Here is a 19,223-nt window from a genome sequence, read left to right on the forward strand (position 1 = left end):
TGGTCCCCCGAGCCTGCCAGAGCGATTTTTGAGAATAGAGCCAGGAGGAATCCCTGAGCACTGCCGGGTGTGACCCAAAAACCAAAATAAATAAATAATAAAAATAAATATCATGGCTATATCTTTGTTATAAACATGTACCTCCAGTTTATAAAGGATTATAAATTAGAAATTGCTTCATTGGTTTCTTAGTAGGCCCATAGAGGATGGCGTTCTAATTCCAGAAGCTGAAATATCTGGAAATAGAACTCATGATTACTTAGCGACTCAATATCCAGCATCAAGATTTCTCAACTAAGTCCTTGAAAGTTAAGTTCTTACAAACCAAATGTAGATTTCAGGGATATTTCCTATATTGCAAAATACAAACTGTCCTTGCTCTAGCCATGGAGCATATCCTGGTATGGTCATGTTCAAACAGTATTACAACATCAACCTTAGTATTAGTACTTTGTTTTCATATTACCTAGCCAAAAGAACATGGATGTCAAAGTGCCTTAGCTTGAACCCAGATCTGATAAAGAGAAAATTATTTGGCCAGATGTTTTTCTAAGTTTGTGCTTTCTTTCCATTTAACACATCCTTTAGTCAAAAAGTATATGATTGCAAAATATGTATCTTTATTCTTTTTATTTTGGTAATGTTTGTGGCTTACTCCTGGCTCTGTGTTTAGGGCAGGGATCTAAAACTCGCGGCCCACAAGCCTTTTGCGGCCCTCCTTACAACATTTTGTGGCCCTGCCCTAGAGGAATCTTTTTTTTTGTTTGTTTTAGTTGTTTGGGTCACACCCCCCAATGTTCAGGGCTACTGACTTTGCACTCAAGGATCACCCTGACTTTGCCTCCTGCGGCCCCCAGGTAAATTGAGTTTGAGACCCCTGGTTTAGGGGAACCACTCCTGGTGGTGCTTAAGTGACTGTAAGTTGTGCTCAGGATCAACCCAAATTAACTGGATACAGAACTAGTGCCTTACCTGCTGTGCTATCTCTCTAACCTAAGTTCCTTTTTTGGTTTGGCTTGGTTTGGTTTGATTTGGTTTAAGGACTTCATCTGGTAGTTCTTACTTAGAACTTATCTCCTAGCTGGGAGTAATTTCTAAGTGTATAACTAATAAACCCAGTGTGCCCCCCACCAAAAATAAAAACTGAAAAGTAAAATAATGTTTAGGCTGGAGAGATAGTACAGGTATTAAAGTACTTGCCTTGCACTAGGTTGACCCCCATTTAATCCCCAGCACTACGTATGGTCCCCTAAACATTGCCAAGGAGTGATCCCTGAACACAGAGCCAGAAATTAACCCTGAACACTGCCAGATGTGACATGCAAACAAAAAACACATAAGAATTAAAAGTCATTCTTAGTTTGCATGACATTTAAAAAGGTACTCAGTCTCAGGCCCCACAGGCTATATTTTTATTCTTTAGCTAGAATATGGTCAAATTTTGAAGATGAACACTTAAAAAGAATTTGTCCTCTTCCTTCTTTCATTGTGTAACTATGTTTGCTACCATACTAGGTTTCTGATTAGTTCCCACTCAAATGCATTTCCCTATATTGAACTGCAGGGAGTCATTTTGCAGACTCCAGAAGGCTAAATCACAGACCAAAATGGTGTTCAGGATTCAGCACCCGACTATTTCTAATGACATAAAAGGAACATGCATATCTCCTTTGAATATTGTAGATATATTCCCTCAACCACTATAACTATTATTGAATATCCCCTTAAATGGTGACAATTATGTCCACTGTCTTAAGTTAGTTTATTTTCCCCACTTTTATTTTTTTTTTTTTTTTGGTTTTTGGGCCACACCCGGTAACGCTCAGGGTTTACTCCTGGCTATGTGCTCAGAAGTCGCTCCTGGCTTGGGGGACCATATGGGACACCGGGGGATCGAACCACGGTCCGTCCTAGGCTAGCGAAGGCAAGGCAGGCACCTTACCTCTAGCGCCACCACCCGTCCCCTATTTTCCCCACTTTTTATTTTTTCTTCTCTTTGTAAACTGTTCAATAAGGAATTTTGGTGAAAGAGTGCCTCAGTTTAATGCTTATGTTTGAACCAAGTCACAGGGTTTGTTGGACTAGTTCTTGCGGCCCCCTTATGTGCTGATAACGCCACGTGGCATTATTCTTTGTTTGCATAGGCACATTAAAATGGAAAATACTATACATACAAATAAGTTCTTATGTAATAAAGATAGGAACACACAAATCTTGTAGTGCAATGGGACCGTACACCCTGAACATTGACATGATGACCTCAGAGGTTTGGGCATTCTCCATTCACCCCTGAGCCAGGAAAGCCATCTATGAAACATCCAAAGTTGTCTATGACATCATCTGGAAGCAATCCTCTACCTGGGAAGACCCTACTGCTGCTCTGACATCGATCTACTCAAAAGAATCTTCCCTTAACACTGAGAAGACTTAAACAACAACAACGACCTGTATACTGGACAGGACTTTCTGCATTGCCCTTTAATTGTGAGTTGAAATTAGAGGACGCTCTGCACCATCCTGACTTCAGTGTAGGATATATGGATTTCAGGATCTTCAATACAGAAACATGATACCAACAACAGAGACTGTGTGAAAAATAAAACTATATTGGTACCTCAGACAATGACTTGGATTGAACAAACTAGTTTGCCTGGAGCCTAGAATTCGTCTTATGTCAGAAAACTTCAGGGGTAGGGTCTCCTTGTATTTAGGCCAAGGCTTTTCCTTTCCATGTCCCCCATACTTTGGTGGGCCTATGCAAATGATAATTGCCACTCTAACACCATTTTTACTGTGCTCCTTTGACTCTAAACCAAAAAAACAAAAAAATAACCACTTAAACTTTTAAGGTTAACTTAAACTAATATGCATGTGCATGGAAATGTAAAAAACTACTATGTCTTCAAGTTTAAGGAGTTGCATAAAATTTATGGCTTTAGATTGCTTTGTGTACCGCTAAGAAATTTTATAATGTACTACAATCTGGGGTCTGAGGGACAAAGTAATTGTACATGGGTTCTGTTTTATCTTTCTTTGTAAGTTTAAAGGTGTCAGCAGGGGGATTTCTTCTGAGAACTCTGTTTTTGGGTGATTGTCCTTCCACTGTAACTTTACCTTGTCCTCTTTCTTTGCATCATTGTTCACATAATTAAAAATAAAAAATTAAAATATAAAAAAAGAATTTGTCTTCTGCAATTATTGGTTAGAGTATTTTTTATGTCATCAGTAGTCTGAATTTTCTAGTGTGTTGTTGAAATCTGTAGTCTTACTTATTCTTTAAAGTTATTTTAATAAGTAACTGTATTAAGGAAAAATTACATGTAATTGTAAGTTTGATATATGTTATCAAAAAACACATTTGGTGTCAAGAAAATATTTCAAAGGCATGTTGTTCACCATGTAGAAATGGGTTCTGCTATTTCAAGGAAACCTTAGTCTTTATTAAGGAAGCAGATGGTAGAAATTCTAGTGCAGTATCTTGGAAGCAGAGGTTGAAGAAGCAGGGAGATTGTAACTAGAATCTTGTCATTGTTAACAAGGATAATCATCTCTATTAAGAGTTTATATACATCAGAATTTATGTAAAAAATGTTGCCAGTTCCAGAGTGATGGCTCAGCAATAGGGCGTTTGCCTTGCATGCGGCTGACCCAGCATGGACCATGGTTCGATCCACCAGCATCCTATATGGTCCCCAAGCCAATAGCGATTTCTGAGTACATAGCAGGAGTAACCCCTGAGTGTCACTGAGTGTGGCCCAAAAACAAACAACAAAAAAAATGTTGCCGGTTCCAAAACTGGTTTTTAAAGTATGTACAATTATAGGTGTGCATTACCATGTATAATTCATATCAGGTAGGCACTTGGTATGTAATTCTTATAAAAGACTATAAAATTAAATATAACCTGGGGACAACTTGTCTTGAGAGTTTTCGCTTAACTGTGGTTAGTAGAGAAAAATTGGGAAATAATTTTGTTTTAAATTATTTGAAATCTTTCAACCTATGTGTTAGGCTAAATTCGGTTTCTGCTCTGTGGGCATCATAGCCTGTATGATCATCACTCATGTTGATGTTGCCCATAAGTCAACTGTTGTCATTATATTTAGTTTGACTTTTATTGATAATTTGACAAATAAAGGTATTTCTGTTTTAAATCAACAGGTTCCTTTTTTTGGACCTCTGTTTGATGGCGCCATAGTGAGTGGGAAACTCTTGCCAAGCCTTATCTGTGCCACATGCATCAATGCCAGCAGGGCCGTGAAGTGCCTCATCCCACTCTACCAGAGCTTGTATCTTTTTTTAACTATATGACTTATTCACCATCCATCCCCAAGATCAGACATCTAGTAGCTCTGCTTCAGATGTAAGTAGAATAATAATGGGGTTGAAAAGGGAAGTGTAAGTTGTTTGAAACTTGGAAAATAGAAGATTATGATTTTTATACCATTAATTTTTTTATTTTTTCAGATTAAACAGTAATTTTTTGCAGCATAACATTTAAGAAGAGCTTATTGTACAATTTGATTGCATACATCTGTGTATTTTTAATTATATAATTTATACAGAGAAGTCATCTGGATTGTTTATTTACAGTATCTTTTCATTTTTCTTTTCCATTGGCCAAATATATCCCATACACTTATGATAAAAAGCTGTGACTTTCAAAAGGTGTATGTCCCTAAGTCACTCTCATTTCATGGTGGCTAGAGTTTTTATCTCCTCAGGAATGTTTCCCATACTGGGTTTTCTTATTTATCTATCAATCTTTGTTGCGTTGTATTATGTGAAAGAAATTGTTGAGCTATTTGTGCCTACTGGAAAGCAATAGTTCTGAAGGGACAGCAACAAATTTTAAAATGTGTAGAGGCTACTTAACAAGTGCAGATAGTGTTCCCAAGGTGTCATAGAGGGAGAAGTTGGATTTGATTGTATCTAGTTTCCCTGATGGAAGAGCCTCCGTGAAATCAGATTAGGACATATCAATAAGAATGAGAAGAATACATTGGTCATTTTCCCAAATTATTAAGATTTTCTTCTCTGATGTCTAATTTTTCTTTCTTAAAATGGAAATGTCAATTGTACTTTTTCTCAGGTATGAGTTGCAAGCGCTATAATTTTTAAATGTAAGCACTATCTCAGAAAAAGATTGGAAATTTTACCTAAGAAAAAAGAAGTTAAGTGACTTTATGAATTGGTGCAAGGAAAGTGTCTAACCTACTAATAAAACTTGAGATCTCTTTGTGGCTACTAATTACTGTGAACGTAATATGTTTGGCTACTCTAGACATACTTCTAAGAAGTGATAGTATGAGAAGGTGAGGGTGAAGGGTGAGTGAAAAGTGAGACGCATGAATAGATACAGTTGGTGAAAATTTTCTTTCATTAAAATCCTGGTCACTTCGTTGACCAATATTCTGTCTTTAGATTAAAAATAAATACATATGCCATGTGGCAACTTGGAATTATCATAGAAATTAGTAGTAGAAAAGAGCTATTAGATCCCATCTGGTCCCTCCCCAGGGGATAGAGCTGCATTATTTCCTTCAGCTTGCTCCCTTGCACTTTGTCCAGGCGTGGGGCATGTTGTGGACATAGAACTATGCACTGATTTCCACAGCAGTGTTGACCAATAGTCAGCTAGCTGGTGCCAGTTCACCCTTTAGTGTGAAGTTTTTATTGCACATGCTATCAAAAAAAGGGGGGAGGCTCTTGGATCAAATGAGAAAGTTGTTCAGCAATTAAAGTGTTCATTTGCATGTCATCTGTATGACTTTAGCACTCCTCAGTCAAGTATGTCACATGAAGTCAAGAAAAATCATTTGCAAATAAGAACATTGTTTTGTTATAAATTTATCATGATTCTCTGTCATATCACCTTTTCCAGTTACGTCATTACAAGCCTTATGCTTTGTCACCTTGCTGCACTTCTTGCTTTCTTAAATTAGACTTAATATGGTATCAGAAAAATCAAATTTAAGGAAAGTGAGTTTTTTATTTCAAAGAAAAGAATTCAGTTTTACTTTTGTTTTTAATTTGTTTTTTGTTTGTTTGTTGGTTTGTTTTGGTTTTGGGACCATACTCAGTGGCATTTACTTCTTACTCCTGGCTCTGTGCTCAAAAATTACTCCTGGCAAGTTTTACTTTAAAAATTGATTTGTAGTGCTCGCTTCGGCAGCACATATACTAAAATTGGAACGGTATAGAGAAGATTAGCATGGTCCCTGCATAAGGATGACATGCAAATTTGTGAAGCGTTCCATATTTAAAAAAAATTGATTTCTAATAATATGGATGCCAGCTAGAGTAACTGTTAGTAATATGCTTAATACTAGAATAACTTATAAAATCATCAGCATGACATCTCAGAGGACAACTTTATATAAAAATTAGGAAAGGAAAAGTGACAAATTTTAGGTACATCATCATGACATTTCTAAGTGTTTTTATTTTGTCATATCTTACTATTGCTATGCAAGAAAATTATTTAAAACAAGAAATGAGCTATTATAATTTTATAGAGATGTTCTCAATGTCAAAAAGATTTTTTAATACCTTAACTAGTGCCTTCTTTCATTTCTGTCTATAAAATAGCCAATATTATGACCAGAACCAGAGATATAAAAAGTAAAACTTTAAAATATGGGGTAAAGTGAGGTTTTTAAAATACTTTTCTTTAAAAATTACTGATTTTTAAAAATATGCATAAAGTTATGTACCTAAGTTATTAATAATTAGTTTCTCTCTTAACATTTTACTGAGACATCCTGTTCGTAGTCGAAACTAATTTGCCTCACAGTTAATACCTGGAATTTGCTTCTTCCTGAGATAAATCTCTTAGATCTGAATTTTGAAAACCAATGATTAACCTAAGTAATCCTCATCTTAACACATTCTCATCATGAGTGTCTTTTAACATTTGTGAATCAGTGTGGACTCATATTTGTAGATGCCAGGCTTGGGCCTCAAATGGACAGGGCAAGGCAGGCATAAAGATGTTGTTGTATACTTCCTGGGCAATTCTTTAAAGCAACTAAACAGAGAGTTGTCTATCTAGTGTCTGTCCATTTTCTGTTTATCAAGTTGTTTTAATGTGGCACCTTCCAGATCATCAGAATTTTAGTGAAATGCAAGATTTCATCATTTCTTATAACTAAATAGTGTAACATTCTGTATGTTATACTTTCCTTTTTTTTCCTTTAGAGGTAGTGTGCTACCAATTGTATGCTCAAAGACCTCTGACTATTAGGCTAACTAAGCCTGTGGTATTTGGGGAGGGGGGGGATTGTAATCCACACTATAAATTCTCTTCAGGACTTTCATTTGTTATTGGGTACTTGGTGGACTTTTTCCATATCTTGTCTATTGTGAATACTATTGCACTGACCAGTATTATGCATGGATATCTTTTTGAATTAATGTTTGCCCATTCTTGGGATAGATGCCAATAAATGGAATTGCTAGACCTTCTGAAAATTCCGTTTTGAATTTGCTGAAGATCTCTATACTATTTTCCATTGAAGCTGACACAACAGTGCTAGCTATTCTTACCTCTTATTCTTCTCCAGATCATGATTAAAACTTAATTTCATTAAAATCAGGTCATTGGAATACTGCTTTATATCAAATTGAACTAGAAGTAGAAAGTTAAAAATTTCCATATCCCACTGTTTAGTAAAATGCAAATTTTCATAGTAAAGTCAGGACAGAAGTCATTATTGGAATGAATTTGCTTTTGAAGGAAAGTAAACCCAGAGTCAGTTTCAAAGGAGTTATTACTTGGTCTACCCTTTAGCTATCAAACAGTTGGAATAGTGTGATGATAGCCCAGAGATGATTGAAGTGCTAAAAATATCATGACCAAAACAAACAACAAACAAAAACACAGGCAAACACAGGAAAACCTTGCTTCTCTGATCCTACTGTATTTTCAGGAAAATTCTCTAGCAGACTAAATCAAACGTGTCAAGCGAAGCCTTCATCCTGTGACCACTGCTCTTGACTGATGAAAGGCAACACACCTACCATCTGCTTTTTCTTTCCCTCATGGGCAATCAGAGAGCCTATTCCCATGCCGAGAGTGTTGTAAATGGGAAGCTTGCCACATGTTAGGTTTACGGTTCTCGAGCCAACTGAAGATTCCAAAATCAAACTGTCAGTTGATAGGCATTTCTAAGCCATTGGAGCCAGGCTTTCATTCTTCCAGTCAGAGAAGTTGTTGCAGGGCATAATATGTAGTGTGCCCATTAGGAGGAGTTCACCCCAAATCAAACAGATGGTAGCTTTTTAAAATAAATGTCCACTTCAATAGAACAATAGTTTCAATGGCATTCACCATCTCTTCTTGCTAGAACTATCGCCATTTAATGGAGAGAACCTGGCTGCCTCAGACAGAAATCATTTTTTTTTCATCCCTATTGTTTCACAGGAAAAATTTTATTTTCAATTAACAGAAGTATTTAATTATATTAGACACAGGACCCAAAATAATTCCAAAGACTGAAGAATAGTTCTAATTGTATACACCTTTGACAATAATCTTTTTCCCTAAACTATTAACTATGTTGTGTTGTTCCTTTCTGAAATTAGGATCTTTCGTTTTCTCCAAATACTGTAGAAAACATTGCTAGCATATGCTTCACCCTGCTGTAAATTCAGCCACTCTCCTGACCACTAGAACTATAAACATGAATAAGATGTTCCACACAAGAGGCAGTATTTATTTACTACTGCTTGGACTGGATTCAGAAAGAATATATAATTGAGAACCACAGACACTCCTATAACAGTCATTCTCCCCCCTCTCTTTCTCTCTTTCTCTTTCTCTCTCTCTCTCTCTCTCTCTCTCTCTCTCTCTCTCTCTCTCTCTCACATACACACACACACAATGAGGGTATGGAAAGCATTTACTGGGCAGTGGAGGAACTCTTTTTTTAATTCTTTTATTTAAAGCACTGTGATTTACAAAGTTATTCATAGTTTAGACAAAAATGTTTCAGCACTAATCCCACCACCAGTGTCAACCTCCCTCCACCAATATTCCCAGAGTCCATCCATTCCATACTCCATCCTCGTTATCTATCATCTTAACAGGTCCTTTTTTAAGTTTGTTTGTTAAAGTTTGGGTCTCATGATTTCTGTGATATTTACTCCTTTGTTTGGATATTTAGTTCTGTCCTTCCTTATAAACACCAATGTACCTGAATCTCCTTGACCTGTGTATCCCATTATTTCACATCTGTCTTTCTCCTCTTTGCTCTATTTTTTTCCTTTCTCCTCACAATATTCTGGACCAAGAGTACTCTAGGAAACCCCCATTTAAATCATTGTATTTCCTTATGCAGATATTCTAAATAATACATATAAGTGCTATCATCCTATATTTATCTTTCTCTGGCTTACTTAATTTGACATATCTTACACTTCCATCCATGTTATGCAAAATGTATAATTGAATAATTTAGTATAACTATGTAGTATTCTACTGTATATATGTAACACATCTTCATAATCACTCATCTGTTGTTAAACATCTAGATTGATTCCAACTCTTAGCTATTGTACTGAATGCTACAATGTCTAGTGGTACAAATAGGTCTCTTTGAATGACTGTTTTTCTGTCCTAGGGATAGATACCCAAAAGTGGAATTGCTGGGTTTATGGAAACTCAACTCTGAGTTTACTGAGAACCCTTCATACTGCTTTTCATAGGGGTTGAACCAGCCCACTAGCAGCAAATAAGAGTTTCTTTCTCACTATATCCCCATCAACAGAGATTTTTCCCAGTATTCTTTATATGTGCCTTTCTCACTGGTATAAGATGATATCTCATTGTCATTTTGATTTAGATTTCCCTAATGATAAGTGATGAGGTGCATTTTTTCATGCATCTTCTGACCATCTATTGGTCTTCCTCAGAGACGTGTCTGTTCATTTTGTCTCCACATTTTTTACTTTTTTAGATTTAGGGGGGATTAGTATTTAGTGAGTACTTTATATATCCTGGATATCATTCTGATGTGTTAAAAGCAAATATTTTTTGCCTACTCATCTTTGATTCTATAGCCTTTGCTATTGACATCATCACATTGAAGACTTCCTTAAGGTCTAGATCTTGAATGGTTCTGCCTATTTTTTCTCAATATACTTCATAGATTCAGGTTTAATCTCAAGGTCTTTGATGGAGTTGACTTTTGTGTAAGGTGTGAGATGTGGATCCAGCTTTAATTTTTTACATGTGGTTATCCAATTGTCCCCAAACCATTTGTTGAAGAAACTATTTTTATTCTATTGCATGTTCTTTGCTCTTTTGTTAAAATTTTGTTGACCATATATCTGGAAGTTTGTCATTAAATAATCTATTCTGACCCATTGGTCACAAAGTCTGTCTGATACAATACCATGCTGTTTTGATCACTATGGCTTTGTAGTCCAGCTTTAAGGTAAGTAATAAGAGGCTACACAGTTTCTTGTTTTTCAGTATGGTTTTGCTGTCCAAGGTCTTTTATGAAGAATATTGTCTGAATTTGGATAGGGGTTGCATTGAATAATGTTTTGAGGTTTTCTTTTTCTTTTTCTTTTTTTATTTAAACACCTTGATTAAACATACATGATTGTGTTTGGGTTTCAGTCATGTAAAGAACACCACCCATCACCAGTGCAACATTCCCATCACCAATGTCCCAAGTCTCCCTCCTCCCCACCCGACCCCCGCCTGTACTCTAGACAGGCTTTCCATTTCCCTCATACATTCTCATTATTAGGACAGTTCAAAATGTAGTTATTTCTCTAACTAAACTCATCACTCTTTGTGGTGAGCTTCCCGAGGTGAGCTGGAACTTCCAGCTCTTTTCTCTTTTGTGTCTGAACATTATTATTGCAAGAATGTCTTTCATTTTTCTTAAAACCCATAGATGAGTGAGACAATTCTGCGTTTTTCTCTCTCTCTCTCTCTCTCTGACTTATTTTGTTTTGAGGTTTTCTTGGTTATAGGTTTCTCACTTCTTTCGTTAAATTGATTCTTTGAAGTTTTGGGACACTATATTAAATGGGATACACTCTTTGATCTCGTTTTCTTCTGATTCATTATTTGTATAAAGGAGTGTAACTGATCGCCAGTCCGCTGTATTGGTTTATTGTTTCTTAGAGCTTTTCTATGGACTCATTAGGGTCCTCCATGTATATGAAAGTCTTCAATGTATATCATCCTGCCATATGCAGATAGAGTTCCTCTTTTCCAGTTTAGATCCATTTGATTTTCTTTTGCCTAATTGCTGTTGCTATGACTTCTAATATGACGTTGAATAAGAATGAAGACAATGTAATCCTTGCTTTGTGCCTGACCTCAGTGGGAATGCTTTCAGTTTTTCACCATTAAGGATAATATTGGCGGGACTGGAGTATAGCACAGTGGTAGGATGTTTGCCTTGCATGCAGACGACTGGAACAGACCTTGGTTCAATCCCCCAGCATTCCATATGGTCCTCCTGAGCCTGCCAGGAGCAGTTTCTGAGTATAGAGCCAGGAGTAACCCCTGAGTACCTCTGGGTGTGGCCAAAACAAACAAAAGAGAATAATATTGCCTATGGGCCTTTTTTTTTTTTTAATCTGAGTTCTAATTTATTGGGGCAGAGAGGTATATAAGGACACACTCAGTATTGCATGGTAGTTACACCAGCTCTGTTTAGTTCCAGAAACTCAATTCAGGTTAGCTGCATGCAAGGCAAGTACCTTGACCACTCTATCTCTCTGACCTAAAGCTCTAAAGTTTAAATTGACTAGGAACATGTTGGATTAACAGTACTCAATATATTTTGGAGAAGGAAACCCTCCCAAGCAGTGTTCAGGAGGTCTGAGGGTCAGCAGTTGGAACTCTCAGGAGAAAGTGAGGTCCCAGTTGATCTTCAGCAATGGCAAAGGGATAGTTGCAGTCCTGGTCAAAGGAGGTAAATTACTTCTATGCAAAACCTGCTCGATTTGCTTGGGTGCAAGGAGTGTTGAGAAGAAGAAGATGTTAGAACTCTCTGGAACATCACATTGTCCCTCAGAATACCCAAAAATGAATGACTTAAAGGGAACAGGCAAACAGGAGAGATAGGAAAGCAGGGATAGCACTTGCCTAGCACACAGTTAATGTGGGTTTGATCCCTGGCACAACATATGGTCCCTTGAGCACACCAGAAGTTATTCCTGAGTGATCTCAGAGCTCTTCCCCCAAAAACCAACAGCAACAAAAAAGGAATAGGGAAGATAAGATAATGACAGCACAAAAAAGTGCAAACAAACAAAACACAGCTATTTGGATTAAAGCACCAGAGAACAGAGAAATGCATGGGAAAGGACTGAATTTAAGAATGGCCACAATAGAGTAAAATGCTACAGAGGATAATATGAACTGTGCTTTTCCAACTCATGTTTATAAATAGACCCAGTGAAAAATATAGTTTTAATGGAAATTTGCACTAAACAACAATAAGCATTTGATAAACTTGGCTGACAAGCAATATCATTTCTCACAAGACTAAGTAAGTAAATGAGGAAACTGTTCTTCTAAATGAATCTAGCAGGTTAGTTTTGTGACTTTAAATGTTTCACAAAGTAATGTGTTTCATTCCTTAGATCCTATGTAAACTTCAGTTTATATTGGAGTTTGTAGAATATTGGGAGGAAGGGCCAGAGTGTTAGCACAGCAGGTAGGGTGTTTTTGCCTTGCATGCAGCTGACCTGTATTCAATCCCTGGCATCCCATATGGTCCCAAAAGCACGACAGGATTAATTTCTGAGTTCAGAGTTCCAAAGAACAGAACAAAACAAAATTGGGAGGAAGAGGCAAGTAGATCCCTACACTGTTACTTGGGAAATTTATTTCAGAAAGTCGATTCAAGACTGGAGAAGAATGCAGCTCTCTTTAGTAGTCCTGACTTACACACAGCTGAGCCCAGTTCAGTCCCCACCACTGCACAGTCCCCAAACACCACAATCGGGGCAACAAGCAAGCACAGATCTCACTGTAGCTCCCACCAGTCATGTCCCCTCCAAACAAAACAAAGTTAGATCACAAGCAGTATATTCTATGAGCTGAGTGGGTTGAGGCTGTAAAGAAGAGTAAGAAATGAAATAAACTTAAAAATTTAAAACTATTGCTCTGAAGAAGACAGCCACAGAAAAACAGCCACTGTACTGAGTGTATTTTAAAAGTATGTACCTCAAGATTCAGAAGAGAATCTCATCCTGACATTAGGTCATCATTCTTGTTCTATGGCCCCATTATCCTTCTTCTAATGTGAAGGGACAGAAAAGTATTGTAATATAAGAATTAAAATTCAAAATCAAACTAGTTCCTGAAAAATCAATAAACATATGTGTTTACTGATATAATGACAGTATTGGTCTCAGAACTAAAAAACTGTTTTTTACATATCATGTCAAATAAAGATGTACACCAGACTAAAAACTGAAAAGTATGTTTTCTCGTTTTCAAATAAAAACGAAGGAAGAAATTTAGTGTGTTTTATGGATACCTTATAAAATTGTGAAACTGAGTTACTAAGTAGCTTATGAGCCTTGAGAAGTAAATAAGTTCATTAAAAATGTGATATCTTAAACATTTTTGAATTTGATCAAATTACTAATTTCAGTGATTACAACTATGAAAATTTCTTATAAAAATCATATTAATTTGGGTAAAGCATAAAGCATCATTATATTTGGACAATTTGAGAACTGTGGGCCCACATGAACTATGTAACTTTACTCTTACCAAACTTAATATGCACTCATCATAGACAACAGAATTTCAGGAAGCTTTGAGCCTTTGGTTTGGTATGTGTACCACAACTTTACCCAACTTTCTATCAAAGATTTTTTTAAATTTTAGGTCATACCCAATAATGCTCTGAGTTTACTCCTGGTTTTCCACTCAGGGCTCACTCTGAGTGGTGCTCAAGAAACTAAATATTACTGTTTGAGATAAACTCAGGTCATCTATATGAAAAACAAGCACCCTATTTACTGTACTATCTCTTCTGCCCCTCAGCAATTTATTTTTTCATTAAATCACTGTGAATTACAAAGTCTCATAGATATTTATGATTGAGTTTCAGGCATACAATGTTCCAACACCATTTCCTTCAGCAGTGTTCACTTATCCTCTAACTGACTCTGTGGCAAAGCACTTTTCCCTTCCACTATCATTTTAGTGTCTTTTCCTAATTCCCACCTCCCTTCCCCAACTCCAATGTCAAGCTTCCTACTGAAAAACAGTTCTCATTTTTGTTGCCTGTGGACATTTGATATTTCTCGATGATGTTTTTTTTATCTTACATATGAGAGAGACCATTCTGAGACTGCTCTTCCTCTGACTGACTTTATTCAACATGAAACTCTCTAGATCCATCCATATAGCAACAATTGCATAACTTCATCTTATGTCTTAAGTATTATTTTATTGTGTATCTGAACCATAATTTTTATAGCTTCTTTGTTTAGTTGTCTGTACTTGAACACTTGGATTGTTTCCAGATTTTGGCTATTGTGACCAATGCTTCAATAAACATCCAAGTACAGATGTCTTTTCTGCATTGTGCTTTTGGGTCCATGGGAATTGCTATGTTCAATGGAAGCAAAATTCCAAATTTTTTGTTGTTGCTGTTTGAGGAATATCTATATTGTCTTCCAAAAGGGCTGGACCTGGGGCTGGAACCATAATAGGGCATGCACCTTGCACACAGATAACTCAAGGTTGATTTCCAACATGCAATATGGTCCCCGCAGAGTACCACTAGTAGAAATTCTTGAGTGCAGAACAAGGAATAATCCCTGTGCATCCCTAGATGTGGCCCAGAAAACAAAAAGAAAAGAATAAACATTTTTTAAAAAAGGCTTGACCATTTTAAACATTGCCATAAGCAGTGAATGAAAGTCCCTTTTCCTCCACATTGTCACCAACACTGGTCGTTGTTACTTTTTCTGAAGTGTGCTAGTATCTCTGGTGTGAAGTTATCTCACCATTGTTTTGATTTTAATTTCTCTGATTAGATACAAGGCATTTTCTCCTATGCCTTTTTGCCATTTTTATTTCTTCTTTGAGGAAGTTTCTATTCACCACTTTTCCCCCATCAGCAATTATATTTACTTGCAATTTTCATGAAGATCAAGAATACACATTTGTTAAAATACTGTTTCTAAGAATGCTTACAAATTAGTACAGTAATTTGAGTCAATGCAAAACCAGAAGTTGGAGTTACTTCAATAGATGAGACTTTGAGTTCCAAGATGATGATGTGGCTGTTGCCTTAGAAACATTATAGAAAACACCACCACTGTGCAGAAATAAGTCAAGAGATTGTGATTACCATACGTTCAGTTTCAAGGGAACTGTTAAAAGTAAGGAGATGTTGTGTCAGGAGCCTTTGATTTTCTTAAAGAAACCAGCCATAGACCCCCAGGACCAGTTGATCAAGGCAGCTTTATCTTAGTATCAAAGCAAACATTAAAAAGCAAAAGCACACACAAAAAAAAGAAGAAGAAGAAGAAGAAGAAGAAGAAGAAGAAGAAGAAGAAGAAGAAGAAGAAGAAGAAGAAGAAGAAGAAGAAGAAGAAGAACAAGAACAAGAACAAGAACAAGAAGAAGGAGAAGGAGAAGGAGAAGAAGGAGAAGGAGGAGGAGGAGGAGGAAGAGGAGGAGGAGGAAGAGGAGGAAGAGAAGGAAAAGAAGAAATGAATGAAAGTATTTGGTGCTGGATAGATAGCACAGCGCTAGGGCATTTGCCTTGCAAGCAGTCGATCCAGGATGGACGATGATTCGAATCCTAGCATCCCATATGGTCCCCCATGCCTGCCAGGAGCGATTTCTGACCACAGTACCAGGAGTAAACCTGAGGGCCACTGGGTTTGACCCAAAAACAAACAAACAAACAAACAAAAAACCAAAAGCACAGGGGGGCAGAGAAATAGTACAACTCATTAGGGACAGATGTACACATGGTTGACCTGAGTGTGACCCCTCCAAGCTAGCCAGAAGTAAACCTTGAACACCTCTGGTTGTGGCTCCAAAACAATAAAAATTTAATGCTGAAATGGTTTTACATGCAAATTAAATCTAACTCACAGATGAATTCGTTAGGTTTGGAATCTCAGCATCACTTATAAAACTTAAGCTTTTTGGTCACTGTATTTGGAAATACAGCGACTTCTGCATTGGAGGGGGGAGGATCTAGGATTTTTTTTTTTTTTTGTCTTCCATCGAAACATCAGTTTTTCTTGAGTCCACTGGGCTCCCTTCTATATTATCTCCTTACAGCCTACATGTTCTTTTTCTACCAACCCTATCTCACCCACCTGTCTCCTCAGTGCCTCCAATTTGCACCCTCCATCCCCAGTGGTCTTCTTCTGAAGAATGGTGAGAGGGTTCATTAGCCAACCAGTCAAATTGTGCCTAATTCTTGGCAAAAGTCCCATGAGTACTCTCACAATTTAAAATTTCACATTAACAACTTGGCCTCATCAATTCCTGGTCTCAGATGTCATAAATTCTGAGGTAGATTTTTTTTTAGTTTTCTGATTGTTTGGTTGTGTGTGTATGAGTGTGTGTTGCCACCCTGTGGGTTAAAATAAAGAATGAGCTCTTGTAAACAGGTCTTCTTGAGCTTGAAAGATTTCTCTCCCTGGGTCAGAGCAGCAGTTCACACTTGGGGTATGAATATGAGGCTTTGTGAGAAGTACATTAGATGCCAATATTTTCAAGAGGGAGAAAAAAATTTAGCTGTTTATATGTAACTCTACTACCTTTTGTGCAAAACATCATCCTTTCCAGAAAAGTTAGTGTTGAGCTGACTGTAGAAACCTTGTCTAGGGAGAGATCAAGCACAATGGCCTTCAGCTATCCCCATGCTGGGATCTCTGCTCCATGGCCCAAGCTTTCATGCCTACCCTGCATGGAGGTCTGCTCTTTGCCCCTATGGTGGGAACTCCCACTCCACACACCTCTCTTGGGTTTCTACCCTCTTACTTGGGTCTTTCCAGTGACAGGGGATCCCTAACTTTACACATGGCTGTCTCCCACTTGGATGTGCTCCTTGACAGATTGGGCCTGCTTCTAACTCGTCTGTCTTCTGATATTCTGAGTTACCCAGTGGAACCTTAGCTTTTTACCATCATTAGCTATACTTCCAAGTACTTTATACTTATGTGTGAAAGGAGAGAGGTAGAGATGAGTCTGGGTAAAAATAGATAATATTGTTCAACAAAATTTTAAAAACGTCTTTATCATTTTATATAATTACAGCTTTTATCATTAAAAATGATAAATGTCTAAGGAATATACCAGTTTTAATATGATTTGTGTTGTATGTTGATTTAATTTAATATATAGGTTCCATTTTTTTAATATTTAGTTGGTAGCTAGTTCCCTAACACTTTTAATTGTACCTAGTACATAGTAGCAACTTTAAGTAGTTCTTGTGGGAAGCTACTAGCTAAGTAATAAGTAACTAAATTACTTAGTAACTAAATAACTTTAAATGACTTCGTGTTATTTAAAAGAAAAATTAAGTTTTGCTTGAAAGTTGAATTTTATATTTTCTATATATGAAGTAATATTTTATGCATATTATTTCTCTGTTGCAAAGCAAATAATACTGCCATAAACATCCAAAAATGTGTTGTTGCTTGATTTTTGTTGGTCACACTTGGCAATGCACAGGGATTACTCATGACTCCACTCAGACATTACTCCTGGTGGTGTTCTGGGAAATCCTCTGCCACGCTAGGCATGTAGGGCAAGGGAAATGCCCTACCTTCTGTATCAATGCAGCCCTCTCATGTCAAAATTCTGCTAATTGGAATGGTGACTTTATATTTGTTTAAAGTAAGTGGAGTTTTCATTATGGTAAGTAAGTGAATGCTATTCTAAAATCCCATTCTCTTAGAGCAGCAGGTTTATTCCATTTTTGAGGAGAGGCTAAATTCAAATAGTGCTAAGTCAGAAAGTGACAGACAAGATGGAAATGGGAAGAAATTGTGTGTCACAAAAGCCTACCAAAGGGGAGTGCCCGCAAATGCTGGGTGAGAAAAAGTGTCTAGAAAGGTTTCAGATAACACTGGCATTCAAGTCCACTGCTAAATCCAAGGGAAAGCACTGTTAGATTTAATTCTTAATTGTATGTAAATGGTATACACAAATAAAACGCCTGCAATGCCTAAGGGAAGCTCTCCTTGTCTGAGGCCTGCCTCGGGCTGGGCTTGGGCTCCACATGCAAATAATGACAGCTGAAGTCACTTGTTGGAAAGTCCGCAAACTCTGGTTACAGCTGCATTTGTCAGTAGCTTTAAGGGAAGTGTAATCAGCCAGAGAGATTAATTTGCATCTCAATTAGGAAAGAGTTGGGAGGAAGCAAGAGGGTCTGGTGTGGGAAGGTTGTAGAAGAAAATCTCAGCTAGCACAAAAGCCTCCCTTGCTCTGTCCTCCAGCTGAGTGGAGGACAATATCTGAGGTTTCGTTTCCATAGGGACCAGAATCCTGCTGGGCCCCCAGAAGAATCTCTGGTTTACACTGTAATGATTTGGTCATGATGACACAAATTCCACTGTTGTTCCCAAATACATTTTGCTATTAGAAAATTGTTTCAAAACTGAGACTGGTCATCATGTCAAAAGCTTGCAAGAGGGTATTTGTCAAGCCTACATACCTTCTATGTATTTACTTATTTATTTATTTATTTATTTGTTTATTTATATTTTATATATATAATTCTGGTGGGATTACTAAGCACTTAACATTTATTAGTATCTGAATATGTAAAGAGCAAAGGGCCATTACATAAATGACAATATTATTTTCACTTCAGATGATTACTTTGGAAATGGCTCTGCTTCAAAGGGAGGCATCATTCCCCATTCTCCCACACTCTTCATCAATAGACAAACAAGATTATGAATTTTGAAACACCAGCAAGGGAGAAACATAAAATCTTTCAGCCATTGAGCATGGTCAAGAAATAGCATCATTAAAATAGGGCCAAGACTGGAAGTATTATCTCTGACCTTTAGAAAACACAAAATCATTATTAATTTAATTTTTCCTTCAGCTTTTGTCTAATGATCATTTTCACAGGTTGATATTTAATATACCAGACAGAGCCTTTGTTTTCCATTTTTTGTGTTCTCCAAGTTTCATACTTCAGTTGAAGGAAAGCTGAGGTTATTGAAATCTTTGAACCATACATGAT

The 19,223-nt window shown here is 37.0% G+C and overlaps 1 protein-coding gene and 1 non-coding gene across 2 annotated transcripts in view; both read left to right on the forward strand.

Moving 5' to 3' along the window:
* Positions 1-19,223, forward strand: part of RALGAPA2 (Ral GTPase activating protein catalytic subunit alpha 2) — a 342,879-nt gene that overhangs the window by 244,469 nt on the left and 79,187 nt on the right. The window contains exon 38 of the mRNA XM_049774320.1: positions 4,162-4,289. Within this exon, the coding sequence (XP_049630277.1) occupies positions 4,162-4,289 (128 nt within the window). The remainder of the gene's footprint in view (positions 1-4,161; positions 4,290-19,223) is intronic.
* Positions 6,160-6,266, forward strand: LOC126013064 (U6 spliceosomal RNA). Its single transcript, XR_007497398.1, has one exon. It is a non-coding gene; the product is annotated as a U6 spliceosomal RNA (small nuclear RNA).

The sequence above is a fragment of the Suncus etruscus genome, chromosome 6 (genome assembly GCF_024139225.1).
Source record: "Suncus etruscus isolate mSunEtr1 chromosome 6, mSunEtr1.pri.cur, whole genome shotgun sequence".
NCBI classification, from domain to species: domain Eukaryota; kingdom Metazoa; phylum Chordata; class Mammalia; order Eulipotyphla; family Soricidae; genus Suncus; species Suncus etruscus.